The 17,119-nt window shown below is 36.6% G+C and overlaps 1 protein-coding gene across 1 annotated transcript; it reads right to left on the bottom strand.

Moving 5' to 3' along the window:
• Nucleotides 1-183: 183 nt before the first annotated feature.
• Nucleotides 184-13,376, bottom strand: dkk3b (dickkopf WNT signaling pathway inhibitor 3b). The gene is made up of 7 exons (XM_023289637.3): nucleotides 13,073-13,376; nucleotides 11,122-11,247; nucleotides 10,924-11,004; nucleotides 4,661-4,753; nucleotides 3,229-3,373; nucleotides 1,477-1,627; nucleotides 184-325 (listed from the first exon to the last, which is right to left on the bottom strand). The coding sequence occupies exons 1-7, from the start codon at nucleotides 13,304-13,306 to the stop codon at nucleotides 301-303; spliced, it is 855 nt and encodes a 284-aa protein (XP_023145405.2). The 5' UTR covers nucleotides 13,307-13,376; the 3' UTR covers nucleotides 184-300.
• Between the last annotated feature and the right edge of the window lie 3,743 nt (nucleotides 13,377-17,119).

Below are 17,119 nucleotides of genomic sequence, written 5' to 3'. Positions count from 1 at the left end.
AAAAACTGAAAAATATAGAAGATAAACCCAAACATGAGCCTCAGTATTCAAATAAAAGTTCTTTTTGTTGTGAAAGTTTTCACTCTTTATGTATTTTTATTTGTTTCCTTCCTGTTAAACAGATACATTCTGCCCTCTGGCGGTCGCTGCTGAGTGTTACAGCCAATAAAAACAGACCTGAGCTCTGATTGGTTCAAACCTTTATTTCCTGTCTGGTACACGTCGCTATTAAAGCATAAATAAAAGAGTTCAGTTCTGAGGATCCGATCAATCAGCAGCTCATTGATCTCTTATTGATCGTCAGTCCGCACACACCGAGCCCCGACTGCAACGACAACAAGGACAGTTTAGACAACAAATAATAACAAACAATAACAACAAATAATAACAAACAATAACAACAAACAACAACAACAATAATAACAAACAATAACAACAAACAATGACTGGTTTACCTGGAAATCTGTTGTTGTTGTGTTATCTCGTGTTATCTTGTGTTGTAGTACTTTGCATCGTGTGTTGTGTTGAGTTATTGTGTTGCGTCATGTTGTTGATTTCTGGCATCACATGGTGTTGTCTTGTGTTGTTGTGTTGTGCTGTTGTTGTCTTGTGTCATGTCGGGTTGTTGTCTTTTGTCATGTTGTAGTTGTGTTGTGCTGTCTTGCTTTGTGTAATGTGTCGAGTCATGTTGTGTTGTGCTGTTGTTGTGTTGTCTTGTGTCATGTCGAGTTGTCTTTAGTCATGATGCGGTTGTTGTGTTGTGCTTTCTAGTCTTGTGTCATGTTGCTGTCATGTTGTGCTGTCTTGTGCCTTGTCATGTGTTGTTGTTGTGTTGTGGTTTGATGTGTCATGTTGTTATTGTTGGATCGTGTCATCTTGTTGTGTTGTCTTGTTTTACATTCTTGTGTTGTTTTTTGTTGTGACGTGTTGCTGTGTTTTGTTGTTGTCTTGTGACATGTTGTTGTTGTGTTTTTGTTGGATTATGTTGTTGTTGTTGTGTTGCATTTTGTTTTTGTGTTGTTGTGTTATTGTGTTGTTGTTGTGTCTTGTTGTGTTGTTGCAGTGTTATTGTTGTATTTTATTGTAGTTGTGTTGTTGTAGTTGTATTGTTGTTGTGTCTTGTTATTGTGTCGTTGTTGTGTTTTGTTGTTTTGCATTTTGTTGTTGTGTTGTGGTTGTTATTGTGTTATTGTTGTTGTTGTGTTGTTGTATTATTATCGTTGTGGTTGTTGTGTTGACTTGTGTTATTGTTGTTGTGTTGTTGTTATTGTTATTGTTGTTGTTGTGTTGTGGTTTGATGTGTCATATTATTGCTGGATTGTGTCATCTTGTTGTGATGTCTTGTTTTGTATTCTTGTGTTGTTTTTTTGTTGTGACATGTTGCCGTGTTTTGTTGTTGTCTTGTGCCGTGTTGTTGTTGTGTTGTTGTTGTATTGTGTTATTGTAGTTGTTGTTGTGTTGTTGTGCTGTTCCTACCCATGTGGCTGGCACTGCAGACCCTCTGAACAGGGGCAGTGGTCTCCAGGTTGGTCCTGGTTCCAGGCCAGCAGGTCCATCAGCAGGTTAGGGTGGTTCAGACAGGACTCACCTCGACCCGGTTTGGGGTTGCAGACAGGAAACAGAAGTTCTGGAACAGGAAGTGGAGACAAAACAGGTCAGTTTGAACCCAAAACAGAAAGTCACTAGAAAAGATCAGTTTGTGTTCTGCTTCTTCAGACGGGCCATGTCTAATTCCTGGACTTTATACACGATCACACATGAATTGAGTTTTGCTGATTTAGAAAGTCGTGTTGATCAAGTTTTCTTAGATTCATGGCCTCTTAACTTCTCCTGAGTGATTCCAGTCGACTACAGCTGCTGACTCCTCTGATCCAGTTTAAATAGAACCCATTAGATCCACTCATTAGACTCAAACTCTACAGTGGGAAAGTCTGAGGAGCTCAGCAAAGATCTGAAAAAGCAAATCATTGCCTTGAACAAGTCAGAAAGACACTTGGAGCCGTTTGAAAGCAGCTTCAGATCCAGAATCATCTGTTTGTCAGAATAAAGTTCATGGTCCAGTTGTGTTACTGCCACCATCAGGAAGAAAACACAAACTATCACCTGCTGCTGAGAGACAATTGGTCAGGATGGTCAAGAGTCAACCAGGAACCATCAGAAAGCAGGTCTGAATGAATGAGAAGCTGCTGGAACACAGCTGTCAGTGTCCACAGGGTTTTACATCAACATGAGCTGAGAGGATCCATGAAGAAGGAAGTTCTTCCTCTAGAAGCAGAACCTTAAAGCTCCACTCAAGTCTGCTGCTGATCACATGGACAAAGAAAAGACCTTCTGGAGGAAAGTTCTGTGGTCAGATGGAAGAAAAACTGAGCAGAAATTTGTTTGGAGGAGAGAAGGTGAGACCTTTAACCCCAAGAACACCAAACCTACCATCAAGCATGGAGGTGGCAGTATCATGCTCTGTGGAACTGGAGCTTTACACAAAGTAAATGGAATAATGAAGAAGGAGGATCACCTCCACATTCTTCAGGAAGGTGCAGCAGAGCTCTGAGTGTCTGTTGGTGTTGTTTTTGTGTTGTTATTGTGTTGTTGTTGTGTTTACCTCTCTGGAAGGCGCAGCAGAGCTCTATATATCTCGTTGTGTTATAGTGTTATTGTTATAGTGTTGTTGTGTTGTTATTGTGTTGTTGTGTTGTTGTTGTGTTTACCTGTCTGGAAGGCGCAGCAGAGCTCTATACGTCTTGTTGTGTTATAGTGTTATTGTTATAGTGTTGTTGTGTTGTTATTGTGTTGTTGTTGTTGTGTTGTTGTTGTTGTTGTGTTGTTGTGTTTACCTCTCTGGAAGGCGCAGCAGAGCTCTATACGTCTTGTTGTGTTATAGTGTTATTGTTATAGTGTTGTTGTTGTTGTGTTGTTGTTGTTGTGTTGTTGTTGTGTTTACCTCTCTGGAAGGCGCAGCAGAGCTCTATATGTCTTGTTGCGTTATAGTGTTATTGTTATAGTGTTGTTGTGTTGTTATTGTGTTGTTGTGTTGTTGTTGTTGTGTTGTTGTTGTTGTGTTGTGTTGTTGTTGTGTTGTTGTTGTGTTTACCTCTCTGGAAGGCACAGCAGAGCTCTATACGTCTTGTTGTGTTATAGTGTTATTGTTATAGTGTTGTTATTTTGTTGTTGTTGTTGTTGTTGTTGTTGTGTTGTGTTGTGTTGTTGTTGTGTTGTTGTTGTGTTTACCTCTCTGGAAGGCGCAGCAGAGCTCCGTCCTGCAGTCTCTCTGACTCTGACAGATGGTTCCTTCAGTTCCTCTGGTTGCGTTGACGGTACACTGACCCCAGACACACAACTGGTCTGAACAACACTCTTCGTCCTTCGTGCACGGCTGCAAGGACACACAGACACACACAGACACACAAACACACACACACACAAACACACATGCAAACGGTATGAAAACACACAACGTAGCTGTGTTTGTGTAACATCATCATTGTGTTTCTCTTTTGGTTTGGGTTTTTTGAATGTTTACTGTGTTCATGTCAGTTTATATTTATTAGACCGACAGCCTCTACGGCTCAGTTTGATTTTAGATTTTCAGAACAGAAGAAGATTAAACTTTAATCCACAAAGAATAAAGATGTTGCTCCTGTAGCTGAACAGAGAATCTGAAACTACTAAATGAAAAATATGATGTAAAACTTTGGTGAAGGAAATTCAGGAGACCGGAGAATTATACTTATATAAATAACCCCCCAGAAGTGACATAAAAACACATATCTAGGCACTGAAGTTGGGTTTAATAAGTAAAAGGCTTTTATTTTGACAGTCAGGGAAGTTAGAATTAGGATGCACCTTTAAAATCACATTAATTATTCATTTTTCCATCAGGAACTGCATTTAGTCTCATGTAATTACTTTTTAAGCAACATCTCAGATTCAGAAAACTTTATTTGTCCAAAGGGGGCAATCAGAAACACTGGGGGCAATTAAAAACATCTGGCACAAGAATCTCCTTCATGATTAATGAAGTCCATCTTAGCTTAACTTAGCGTCTATTAGCTTATCATATTTTAGCTTAGCTTATCCTAGCTTAGCTCATTTTAGCTTATATTATCTAAGCTTATATTAGCTTAGCATATCTTAGCTTAGCTTAGCTTATATTGGCTTAGCTTGTCATACCTTATCATATCTTCACTTAGCTTATCTTATATTATATTAGCTTAGCTTATATTAGCTTATCGTGTCTTACCATATGCTATCTTAGCTTGGCTTATCTTATTTTAGCTTATATTATCTTAGCTTATCTGAAAAACAGTTGCCCATGAACTCATTCAGAAGATGTTTACAGAAATCACCTTATGAATCTAAGTCCAACATTCATTCTTTTTTTGTTTTTAGCTCGTTTTTGGTCTCCACTAATGCTTGGTTTGGAAAAAAAGTTGAAAAAAAATGTGTGGTTCTTTAGCAGCTAAATGCTAAGCTAGTAGCATTCAGTCTGAAGTTTCTGGAAATGAGCTTCCAGAAAATGATAAAATCAAACAAGGAGCTGAAAGATGCTGAACTTTGTGGTGTTTGGTGATAATTCTCTGTCAGGTTTGTCTGTAATAATATAAAACGATGAGAAAGTGCAGCTTTAAGGTAACAAACGGCCCAGAGGTGGAATCCTCACCATGTCTGTCGGTATACAGGGCAGACATTTGGAGTTCTCGATTTCATACAGGCAGTATTTCAGGTCACCACAGTCCTCGTCCACCATACACTCCTGTTAGACAATAAAAACACAACTGCTGTTACTGCGTGTAGTAAAATAGATTCACACTCAAACATGATGTCAGTCGGTTCAATAGGACCAGAAAATGTTATTCGTTTTAGATAAAATACAGTATAAGGGACCATGAAGTGTGAAAACTTAAACTAAACTGACTAAAGTAATGTTTTTTGTTTTTATCCCAACAATATTTTCCAATTTTAAGAATTTTAAATACATTCTAGGCCATTTTTTTGAACAAAATGTACAATATTTTAGTACTAAATGGAAATGGAAATGGGTCGTGTTTTTTTTTTATTTCCCTTCTAATGCTGCTGGTTTGATGGTTGCCATGGAAACTGCATGATGGACGTCAGTGAATTAAACTGAAGGCTGCAGCTCTCTGATCTTCATGACATGAAGCATGGTGGTGGCAGCATCATGATGTGTAGCACGGTGGTGGCAGCATCATGATGTGAAGCACGGTGGTGGCAGCATCATGATGTGTAGCACGGTGGTGGCAGCATCATGATGTGAAGCACGGTGGTGGCAGCATCATGATGTGAAGCACGGTGGTGGCAGCATCATGATGTGAAGCACGGTGGTGGCAGCATCATGATGTGAAGCACGGTGGTGGCAGCATCATGATGTGTAGCACGGTGGTGGCAGCATCATGATGTGTAGCACGGTGGTGGCAGCATCATGATGTGTAGCACGGTGGTGGCAGCATCATGATGTGAAGCACGGTGGTGGCAGCATCATGATGTGAAGCACGGTGGTGGCAGCATCATGATGTGAAGCACGGTGGTGGCAGCATCATGATGTGTAGCATGGTGGTGGCAGCATCATGATGTGAAACATGGTGGTGGCAGCATCATGATGAATCATCAATTTCTGATTTCTTCAATTTAAAACTAAAGTGTTTTTTATGAATCCAGGAAAAACGTAGTTTAGGATAAAACCCAAACATTCGTCTCTGAGCAGCGGTTGTAGTTTTGTTTGTTGGTTTCTAACAGAATGATTAATATGATGATGTCACACAGGAAGGGTGGATTTTTCCTCTAAATCTGGACGCTAAACTGATATTTGATTTTTTTCCAGATTCACAGGAAACAGTTAGTGCCAAAAACAGCGGCAGACATTCTGGTAGTTTACTGTCTTTTTTGTTTTTTTCTTTATCTTCAGGCTGTCTGAAGTCAAACGGAGCCAAAAGCCAGAAACAGGAATCACTGCGACACTTTTAAACACACTTTTATATATATATTTAAACACATTTACTGCATCTCTGCTGCCATTAATAATTCTGGAACAAATCTTACTTCAACTTAAGTTTACAGTGTAGAAAAACAACAACAACAACATGTAGATAGAAATATGTAAAAACTGTGAAAATACCAGCAAATATGTGGTTGAAGTACAATAGAGTTTAGTCTTTTTATGGTCACATATTGTAGAAGAATAAATAAATAAAACTAAAATGATCATTTTTAAGATATAGATAGTTTTTTGTGTTTGATTAGTTGTTTTTTTATATAGTCAATATGTAAATTATTTATTTTTCTCTGATTTTACAATTGAATATTTGCAATTTACTTTAACTACAAATAAAAACTCTAAAATAATTTATTATTTTTCAAGCTGTTATATCTGTCATATTTCTTTTTTTAAAGTAATTTCATCAAACATCGTAAAAGAATAAATTGTAAAATACAGATTTTTGATGTAGATGTTATTTACAGTTTATTTACAGTTTGTTTTTACAATCAACATATATATATATTTTATTTTTTCTGTGATTTTAGTCAATATTTACAATTTAATGTAGCAGAAAATCTGTAAAACACCAGTTAAAAATTATTTCTCATTTCTTTTTACCATTTCTTTACAATATATTATTACATTTTTATCTTTGATTACAGCAAATATCTGTAAAATAATTAGATTTTTACTGATTTTAATACAGTAACAAAGGTAAAGAGTAGAACTTTAACAAAACAGAAAGAAGTAAAATAATGAAGAAAAATTATTTCTTAAAATACATCATTTTCCCATAAAAAATTGTAAAATTCTGTAAAATAGTGATATTTTTACAGATTTAAATACAGTAAAAAAAACTGCATAATATTATAGCCACACACTATAAACGAGTGAATTATTTGTAGGAATACTGATTTTTTGAAATGTTTTTTATTTACAGATTTGTCCTGTTTTTTATGGTTAAAGTGAATTTATATATTTTTTATTTACAGATTTTACTAATAAAAAACAAAAAAAGTAAAATCATGATAAAAAATAAATTCTTAAATTATATATTTTTTCCTTTGAAAAACTGTAAATGTATGTAAAAAATAATATTTTTACTCATTTAAACACAGTAAAAAAAACACAAAATAGGGTAGCTTTATCATCACACACTGTAAAATAGAAAAATAATTTGTGTTTTTTATAGTTAACATGTAAATTAATATTTTTTTCTCTGATTTTGCTAATTATAATTCACAATTTGACAAAACAGAAAATAAAAGTAAAATAATGAGGAAAAAATATGCTTAAAATATAGACATTTTCTTTTAAAAATTGTAAATGTAGTTGAAATAATTCTATTTTTGCTGATTTATATCATGTAAAAAAATATAGTAAAACACTGAAAAAGAAGAAATTATCTTTCATAAGAAACAAATAAAGATTTTTGACATGCTTCACTTGACACTGTAATTTAGCAAAACGGGTAAAACCTTTAGAATAAATAGTAAAGAGTAGTTTAAAAATGTTGTTTTTTACAGTGTAAACCTACATGGTCCCTGTGAGAGCATTTCTCTGCTGTTAACACTCAATAAACACGATGACATAATTTCATGGGTTTAAAAACTGAATCTAGTTTCTGTCATCAACACCTCCAGACTCCCAGTCAACCTTTATTTTCCACCTCAGCCTGTTAACACCTGAAATCTGCTGAAAACATTCAGTTCTGCTGGAAACACGTTTAAATAAAGGACATTAACGTGTTGTTTCCTTCTGTCTGGCTGCTAAAGTCTAAAAAATACGTCCTTATTTCTGCCAGAAAAGAGAAATTATCCCAAACAGACTGGAGTGGAAACTTCAGATAGAAACCGCAGCTCTGATCCTGATCACTTCCAGATGATCTTAATAGTCCAGCAGCAGCTCAGAAAGACGTTTTCCACAAATTACTTTTCAGGGAAAGAAAAGGAGAAAACAGTAGCAGCTCCGTTTAAACGTTCAGTTGTTTTGGCGCTAAGCTAACTGTAAAACTGTTAGATCCAAGTTTTCAATTTGTTTTCCTCAAAACGAAAGAAATAAGTCTGATTTGTCATAAAATATATGAAGGTCTGATATTTCTGGCTGCTCATCCAATTTGTCAGCTAATTTTAATCCACTTTAACCTCATTTACATCACTGTAGTTTAATTAATCTGAAACAGTTTCCCCCCAAACTTCCTCAGAACCATCTGGTTCTTCATCCTACAATCCCTACATCATGATGCTGCCACCACCGTGCTTCACATCATGATGCTGCCACCACCGTGCTTCACATCATGATGCTGCCACCACCGTGCTTCACATCATGATGCTGCCACCACCGTGCTTCACATCATGATGCTGCCACCACCGTGCTTCACGTCATGATGCTGCCACCACCATGCTTCACATCATGATGCTGCCACCACCATGCTTCATGTCATGATGCTGCCACCACCGTGCTTCACATCATGATGCTGCCACCACCGTGCTTCATGTCATGATGCTGCCACCACCATGCTTCACATCATGATGCTGCCACCACCATGCTTCACGTCATGATGCTGCCACCACCGTGCTTCATGTCATGATGCTGCCACCACCATGCTTCATGTCATGATGCTGCCACCACCGTGCTTCACATCATGATGCTGCCACCACCGTGCTTCATGTCATGATGCTGCCACCACCATGCTTCACATCATGATGCTGCCACCACCATGCTTCATGTCATGATGCTGCCACCACCGTGCTTCACATCATGATGCTGCCACCACCGTGCTTCACGTCATGATGCTGCCACCACCGTGCTTCATGTCATGATGCTGCCACCACCGTGCTTCATGTCATGATGCTGCCACCACCGTGCTTCACAGTGGTGATGGTGCATTTGTGATGTTGTGCAGTGTTTGGTGTCTACCAGACATCTAGTCTAATGACCTGAAAGCTCAAATTTCACATAATTGTTCACTAATTTGACTGTCAATTAATCTACAAGGAATCTGTTTTTCCTTTGACATGAAGAGTCTTTTTCTTTGGTAAATCTTTGTCAAAAAAGCTGAACAAAATTGACCAATAAAGCAGTAAAATGGGAAAACTTCCAATGAGGTCAGTACTTTTTGTTTAATGGATGTTATTTGTTTTCCAGCTTTAGTCTACATGTTTTCTCACCTTAAAATCCTCCATAAAACTGTCTAGCGACTGTTTTCTGTAAAGTACCCCGTCATTAACTCCACTGTGAGGCTGAAGTTTCTAAACTCTTGGTGATTTCAGAGCATTAGTCTTCACTCCGCCTGGTTCTCAGGCCTCCTCGCCTCCCTGGCATTTTTTTCCAGCAGCCAGCTCCATTAACATAACCACCGTCTGAACTACTGCCAGGAAAGCAGAAGATCAAACCAGCCGTTGTGAAGTAAAACGGCAAAACAGGCAGCAAGCAACGCTAATGACCTCAACCGGAGCCGGTCTGAAGCTACGAAAAGTATACGTTGGATCTCTGCTGGATGAGCTCATGTTTTATACGAACCAGTCAAGACAATGAAGCCACAGTTAGAAGAAAAAAAGCTCCACCTCTGTTTCCTCTGGCAGAATATTTCTTAAAGCCAAGGAAAAATGCTCATGTAGGAACTTTAGGGTTAATGAAAGAGCTGTAAATAAGCTGAGGAATGTTTGGGAGGCAAACTAACAGGAGAGATGCTCAACAGAACGAAACGAAACGAGACAAGGACTGAAGACATTTGGAGTTTTTCCATTTTCTGCAGCTTTTAGCTTCATTTCACAACATCTCAGAGGCTAATATTTCACTTTTCTGTCCGCTATATTTGTCTGACAGCTTTAGTTACCAGTTAGCTTCCTTCTTCTCTTTACAATCTAGTTGTTGTTATTTTACATTAATGTACAAAAATCCCATGCTAACCTTTCAGCGTGTTGTAGTTCAAGTGGAGTGAGAGGAAATTAGATTTTAGGGCTCCTCTCTGCCTATTTTAGCCAATCACAGAGCTTTTCATTGCAAGTTGAACTATAGTTTGATGAGTTTAGTTGACATAATAATGTGGGTATTTGCATCTACTTCAAAATATCTGTAACTTAACACTCGTGTCGTCCTGCGGGTCAAAATTGACCCGTTTTAAAGTTTAAAAATGTGGGGGAAAAATTTTTTTTTCACAGTAAAAAGGTCCACATTTTCAACATTTTTGGGAAATTTTTGAATATTTTTTGGTGGAAAAAAATAAATGTTAAAAAAAATATTTCTTTAAGAACATTCACAAAAAAAATCAACCAAAATCCAGCGAAATTCCCTGGATTTTGGTTGATTTTTTTTGTGAATGTTCTTAAAGAAAATATTAGAAGTTTTACTGATATATATGGAATCACTTTAGATATTTTTAGGATTTTTTTGGAAGATTTTTATTCATTTTTTGAAAATATTTACAACTTTTATTTTCTTATTTTTTACATTTTATTTCTTGTCAAATTTGGGGATTTTAAAAAAAAAACTTTCAACGGAAACTTTTAAGGAATTTTCTTCCTGAAGGTTTTGCAATAATAAATTTGGGAATTTTTTTGCTGAACTCCTGGATTTTTTTCAGACGAGGAAACAATATTTTTTGTTGCCGTAAATGAGGACAACAGGAGAGTTAAACTCCAAATTGTGTATCATTTGATTTACGACTAAATTCAGGTTGAAGCAATTTAATGAAATTTACTTGATAACCTGATTTTTCTTCACCGTGATTTCAGGATTTTCTCTATAATAACCATTTTATCTGGAGAACTTTAATCTGATTCCTCTGACTGTGTAGTTTGTTGGTTGAACATAATTTAATTAGAAACTGCATTTTTTAGAGTGTGCTGCTTTGTTAAGCCAAAGTGCATTAGTGCCACTGTCCTCTAAATATTGGGAAAATAAGCAGAAAAACCAAAGCGACTCACATGATTGACGGTGTTCCACTGTCCAGAAACCTCCATGTGGATGTGAGAAAGATGAGTCTCTCCTGTTCGGTTGTTGCTTTCCTACAAATTAGAAAAAAGAAGCTGAAATACAGTTTATTTCTGTTTGATTTATATGAAAAGGTAAAGAATAAAGCCAAACATTTTGTCTGTAAGATACATCTAGAACTGAACTCCTACCTGGTCAGTTCTGTCCAGAACCTGAACTGTTCTGTTCCCGTCTTTTATCACCTTCCTGGTTTGGTTGTGGAAGTTCGGACGCAGATCCAGAGAGGATGAAGAAGACTTTGCACTCTCGGTTGTTATCTGTCAGGTTGAATGTCAGGAAATGTTCATAAATCTTCTATAAAATGCAGAACATGTGTTTTTACGTTTAGCTGAGAGGTCTGTTTTCCAGATCTCACTTTCCTTGATCTACAGCTCACTCTGATTGACACTAATGTCCACTTCTTGGATGACATGAAGGTAAAAACCTCCCAGTAGGTCTGTGTTGTTTTATGTCTCTGGACAGTTTTGTTTCTTTCAGATCTCGGTAGAGGTTTCAGCAACAGTTTTCAGGTATCTGAAGGTAGTGAGGATGTTTGGAGGATCTTAAGAGATCTTTACAGGATCTTTGGAGAGTCTTTAAAGAATCTTTGGAGGATCTTTAGAAGATCTTTGGAGGATCTTTATTACCAAAACATAAAAAATAGAACCTGCTATTTAATCACAGAAAGTTACTGTATTTTTATGTTATTTCACATTATTTTACAGGTTTATTTTTGGTGTCCCGGCTGCAGGAATATTATCTTCTTTTTACAGTCTACGTATCTTTTCAGGACCTCAGAAAATAAGCCGTGAAGTTCTCAGAGGTGGTTTTCTGTGAATCTTTCACCTCATTCTATAACATGATCTGTAACATGCATGACCTTCTTCTTCCTTTACATTTCAACTATATCCTACATTTCAGCCGATATGACAAACTTTGATTGATGTGATGTTATTACTAATTGCATCAACTTAATATTGTTTTCAATTTGAACTAAAATTTGTGATTTTCAAGATTTTAATATCATGTGTTTTTCAAAATAAAACAGAATTTTGTTGTTGAACAAAAACACACAAAGAAATTGATAAGACTAATAAACAAAGTCTAATTCTAGCAATGTAACTGAATAAATGTCAACTTAAAAACTTGTGTTCATAATCATGGTAATCAAAAGTCTTTAATTAACATGGAAATACTAATAAAAACAACCAAATCTTTATGAGTAGCCAACTTAAAAACTTGTGTTTGTGCTCCCAATAGTTAAATAATTAAAAATTTGTTTGATTGTAGAGGAAAATCTAGTTCTTCAAACTCAGTGTAGTTCTTTAGAAGTTGTCTGAACTAAAAAATATGAATACAAACAGTTGTTTTATTGTTTTTGTTGAGTCCAAAGATCTTTTTTTGAGTGAAAGATGTATAGAGATGCTGCATTTTGAGTCTCTGATTCAGTAGAAACACTCGGACAAAACCATAAAACTTAGATTTTCAACCTTTAATTTATAGTTTTTATGTGGTTTGATGAATATACTGCTAATGTAAGTCAACTTTAACTCATTTTTGAGCAACTTTAAATAATACAGAGCAACTTCAACACATGTAGAGCAAAAACATGACCCCAAACTTTTGAATGGTAGTGTATTTCTACAGTTAGTTTAAACCAACCTGAGTTCATCAAAGGGCTGCACGAGTTTCCAGACAGGCGGTAACAGGAAAATGTGCAAACAGCAGGACAGGATAAGACTTGTAAGATCAATTTATAACTTCATAAAAGACTGAAAGAGGCAGAACAGGGTGGCAGCTTGGAAGAAAATGGAATAAATGTCAATTATTAAGAGGATTAACAGCAAATAAAACCCCTAAAACATGCAAGTCTGGAGATTTTTCTTAAAAAGAATAAACAGTTCTAATAAATGATGTAAACATGACGTTGGTCAGAAGTGGAAACTCACATTCCAAACCCAGTTAGTCAAAGAAAAGTGAGCAGCAAACAGCCAGAGGAGAGCTCGTCTACCAGGTCTGGACTGAATGTTGGAGGAAGCGCTGATAAACTGGATGTTTTCTCAGACATTCCTCCTGTTTGAATGAATAAAACATGACGCAGACCTGCTCCACCGCCTCGTCTAGAATGTGCTGCGTGTCCTCCATCAGCTCCTCCACCTCCCGGAACATGTCGTTCAGGCTGACCGGACCCCGGTCCAGGGAGCCCCGGTCCAGGGAGCCCCGGTCCAGGGAGCCCCGGTCCAGGGAGCCCCGGTCCAGGGAGTCCTGCAGGATCATGGCCCCACTCCGGAGGCTCCAGCTCAGGACGACCGACAGCAGCAGAGGGATCCTGGACATCTTTCCTCCTGCTCCTCCGTCGGAGTCTGCAGAGCGACGCGGTGACGCACTGAGGGAGCACAGCTGCACACAGCTGGATCCGGTTTATTTGGAAAGTCTGAGGAGGAGGAGAAGGAGGAGGAGGAGGTATTAAGTGGAGGGTCAGGTTTAATAACATGGAAAAGCTTCAAGTAAATGTCTAAATCTAGCAGCTGGTTCTGGTTCAGCCTGTAGGAGACATAAAGAGAAGAGAGCCAGTAAAACAGATCTGAAGCTGCCAGATGGATGTTTTCATCCGGATAAATCTGCTCTTCAGGATCTACATCCAGTCTGACTGCAGGAAGCTCACCGAGGGAACAACTTTAGTAAAAGTTCATCCAGATCACTGAGAATACAATTCAAGTATGACTGATTCAACGCAGTTTCACAAATATATGCATTATTGTTATATTTATGTAGTTATGGATTCTTCTTCTGCGACTACTACTTTTTCATCTTCTTTTTCTTCTTCTTCTTCTTCTACTACTTCTTCGTCTTCTTCTTCATCATCATCTTCTTCATCTTCTTTTTCTTCTTCTTCTTCTTCTACTACTTCATCTTCTTCTGTTACTTCTTCTTCGTCTTCTTCATCTTCTTCTTTTTCTTCTTCTTCATCATTCCAGTCATCCTTTTCCTCAGCAGTGTTTTGCAGTTCCTCCTGGTAGATCCTGAGGTATTCCTGGGCCGGATGAGATACATGATCCCTCCAGTAGATTCTAGGTCTACTCTGTGGTCCTCTCCCTGGTGGATGAGCTCAGAAAACTGCCAAAGGAAGTCTCCCAGACCTCAGCCAGATGTCCAAACCACTTTAAATGGCTCCTTTCGACACAAAGAAACTGGGACTTTACCTTTTGGATCATCTTCCTCTTCACCACGATGGTCTGGTACAACTCCAGGGTTACTGCTGACGTTGCACCATCCATCTCACGCTCCGTTTTACCATCAGTTATTCACAAGACAATGAGATACTTTAACTCCTTCACTTGCAGCAACGTCTCCTCAACCTGGAGGGAACAATCCACTGGTTTCCATGGTCTCGGACTTTGAGATCAGTGGTTGAAATCCTGGTCAGGGTAAAGTTGTCCAGTGAGGACCCTTCAGTAAGGTCCTTAGTTCTGTCCTATCTCGTGTTCTATCAACTCTTAGATGTACGTCACCTTGGATAAAAGCTTCTGCTAAAAGTAAAATTGTCAAATAGTTTCTCCATCGTGATTGCTGAAGGAGAACTTGGAGTCCCCAGACAACCCCTTAAGGAACCTCCAAGAAGTCTAAGAACTCCAAGCTGCTGTTTGGTGCCTCAGCACAAGCAGCAGTCAGAGTTTTCCTCTCTCGACTCTCTGGTTCTCCAGGTAGAACTCCAGCAAAGCGACACTCAGCCAGGAGGCTTGTGTTTCCCCACACCCACCCAGAGCCTCTCATCCTGGACAACTCTGGAAAACCAGAGTCCAACCTCTCCAGGAGTTTGGTTCCAGAATGTTTCCAGCTCAGATTCCTTCTCCACCAGTGAGGTGATGTTCTACGGTCCCACAACCTGTTTATGCCACTAGAGAGCGGTAGACCTAACTCCTGCTCCTGGTGTTGTAGATGAACCTCCTGGGTCTGGGTCTAGGAGGGCACTGGTTTCCCTTCTGTGGGTGAAGGTCTACATTTCCTCGATTTTGATCTCATTGGGGTTTTGTGAATCGTTCTTTGTCTGGAACCCTTCCAGGAAGTATTTAACCAACAACATGGTTCCCAGGATCTCAGGGACCCTCAAACCCTTCCACTATGGTTAGGTTTTCTTTGATTTGTCTCACACTGGAGAATCTAAAATCCATTTAAATAAACCCAAAATGGCCTCAACATCAACAAATATTGTCACGAAACAGTGTAATATTTTAAATAGATTGACGTTTTTGTGTATTTTGGGTTACTTTAGGAAAAGTTGTCCAAGTTTCTATTAAACTTAATGTCTTTTTACTGCAATCAAATGTCAGAATGGGTCAAATTTGACTCAAACAGTATTTAGAAGTTAACTACAGTATAAACTTTAGGAAACATAAATCCCTTTTATAAATATGATGACAAACCAGCTCCTATTTATGTTTTATGGCAGAAACTATGATGGTTTGTACTTACGTTCTATCACCAGTAGAGGGAGGAATGGTGCACTTTTTCCAGCTCTCTCCCAGTAGAGATATTCTAACAGTTAAGGTCGACATCATTGTGACAATAACACAAAAATTGTCTGCATGCATGAAACGTCCAACTTCAGTAAACACACCACAGCAGCAAAATACAGTATTAAGTAGTATTAAGTAAGTTTTATGTAGTATTTAGTAAGTATTCAGTAAGTATTGCAGTAAAAGAGCAGTTTTGTTCCTTTTAACTGATGCTTCATTAGATTAATATCAGTCATCAGCAGGTTAAAGTTGAAGCTGCTGCAGGTGTGATTTACTTTATATCTGGTTTAATATACAGAAATGAAGATAAATCTGAGGCTGATTCATGGGAGGAAAGAAATAAAAATAAAGTTCTGATCCATGAATCTGTTTTTGTTTTTCTAGTGTTTGATTTTATGCTGGGATGTTGGATTGTTGGAGGAGTAATCAGTATTTGGTGGAGCTGTTCACCAAACAATTCATATATGTGTCTAAAAAGATAATATCTACAAAAAAAGAGATAGATTTTATGTTTTTTCAAACTGTCATGTCAGTTTTCCACCAGATGAGGGCAGAGCTGCACCAAACATCAGCTGAAGACGGAAAGTTTAATGTGAAAATATAAAGACAATATTTTTTATTATTATTTTATTAAATTTTCATGAGTCAGTGTTCATTTGATTATTTTTATTCTATATTTACATATATTATTTTATTTAATAATTTAATTGAATAGTTTTTTTACAATAAGAAAAGCTTTTTTTATGCAGACGACAAAATGCCAAAAAATAAGAAGCCAATATATTCTAAAATTGTATTTTTATCACGATTTTTATTATTTATTATTGTTATTATTTATTATTCATTTTATTTTATCATATTTCTTGTATTTTTTTAATCAAAATGTTTTATTTAATAATTTAATAATTCTTTTTTTCATTGAAAAATATGCTTTTTGTATGCAAGCAGACAGATGGGTAACTAAAAAAGATTAAAAACATGAACATGTGAAGAGAATATTTATTTTATTTTATTATTATTATATTATGATTTTTGTTATTTTATTTTATTTTATTATTTTAGTTCATTTATTTAATTATATTCATTTATTTAATAATTTAATGTAAATAATTTAATAATATTCTATTATTTTATACACTTTGAAATGTGCTTTTTGTATGCAAACAGACATTATTATTTATGTTATAATTATTTTATGATTTTACTCTTATTGTCTTATTTTATTTCCGTTATTTATTATTTAATAATTTAATTTAAATAATTTAATCATTCTTGTTTTGATTTTTATTTTATACACTTTCATACACCGTGTCATTTGATTAAAGAGGATCAGCATAAGGATGAGAATTTCATTGTATAGCATAACTGCCCCGTCTTGCATTTTGTACGCAAACATTATTATTATTGTTTTATTATTTTAGTTTTTTATTTCATTTATTTTTTTACTGAATGATTCAATTTAAATAATTTAACAATCTTTTTATTTTACTGTATTTTATTCACTTTTATACACAGTGTCATTTGGTTAAAGAGCGAGAATTTCTTTGGACAGCATAACTGTCTAGTTTTGAATCTTGAAATGTGTTTTTATGTGCAAACAGACAGACGTTTAACTAAAAAAGATTAAAAACCT

This window comes from Amphiprion ocellaris, chromosome 3, assembly GCF_022539595.1.
Source record: "Amphiprion ocellaris isolate individual 3 ecotype Okinawa chromosome 3, ASM2253959v1, whole genome shotgun sequence".
NCBI classification, from domain to species: Eukaryota; Metazoa; Chordata; class Actinopteri; family Pomacentridae; genus Amphiprion; species Amphiprion ocellaris.
The sequence above is the reverse complement of the archived record's forward strand: the minus strand, read 5'-3'. Positions and strand labels throughout refer to the sequence as shown.

Coding starts and splice junctions, on each gene's coding strand:
- dkk3b (XM_023289637.3), bottom strand. CDS start 13,306: ATGTCCAGGATCCCTCTGCTGCTGTCGGTCGTCCTGAGCTGGAGCCTC. Junction 4,754..10,923: donor AGTGGAACACCGTCAATCAT/GTGAGTCGCTTT, acceptor ATTGTCTAACAG/GAGTGTATGGTGGACGAGGA. Junction 3,374..4,660: donor CCTGTATACCGACAGACATG/GTGAGGATTCCA, acceptor GTGTCCTTGCAG/CCGTGCACGAAGGACGAAGA.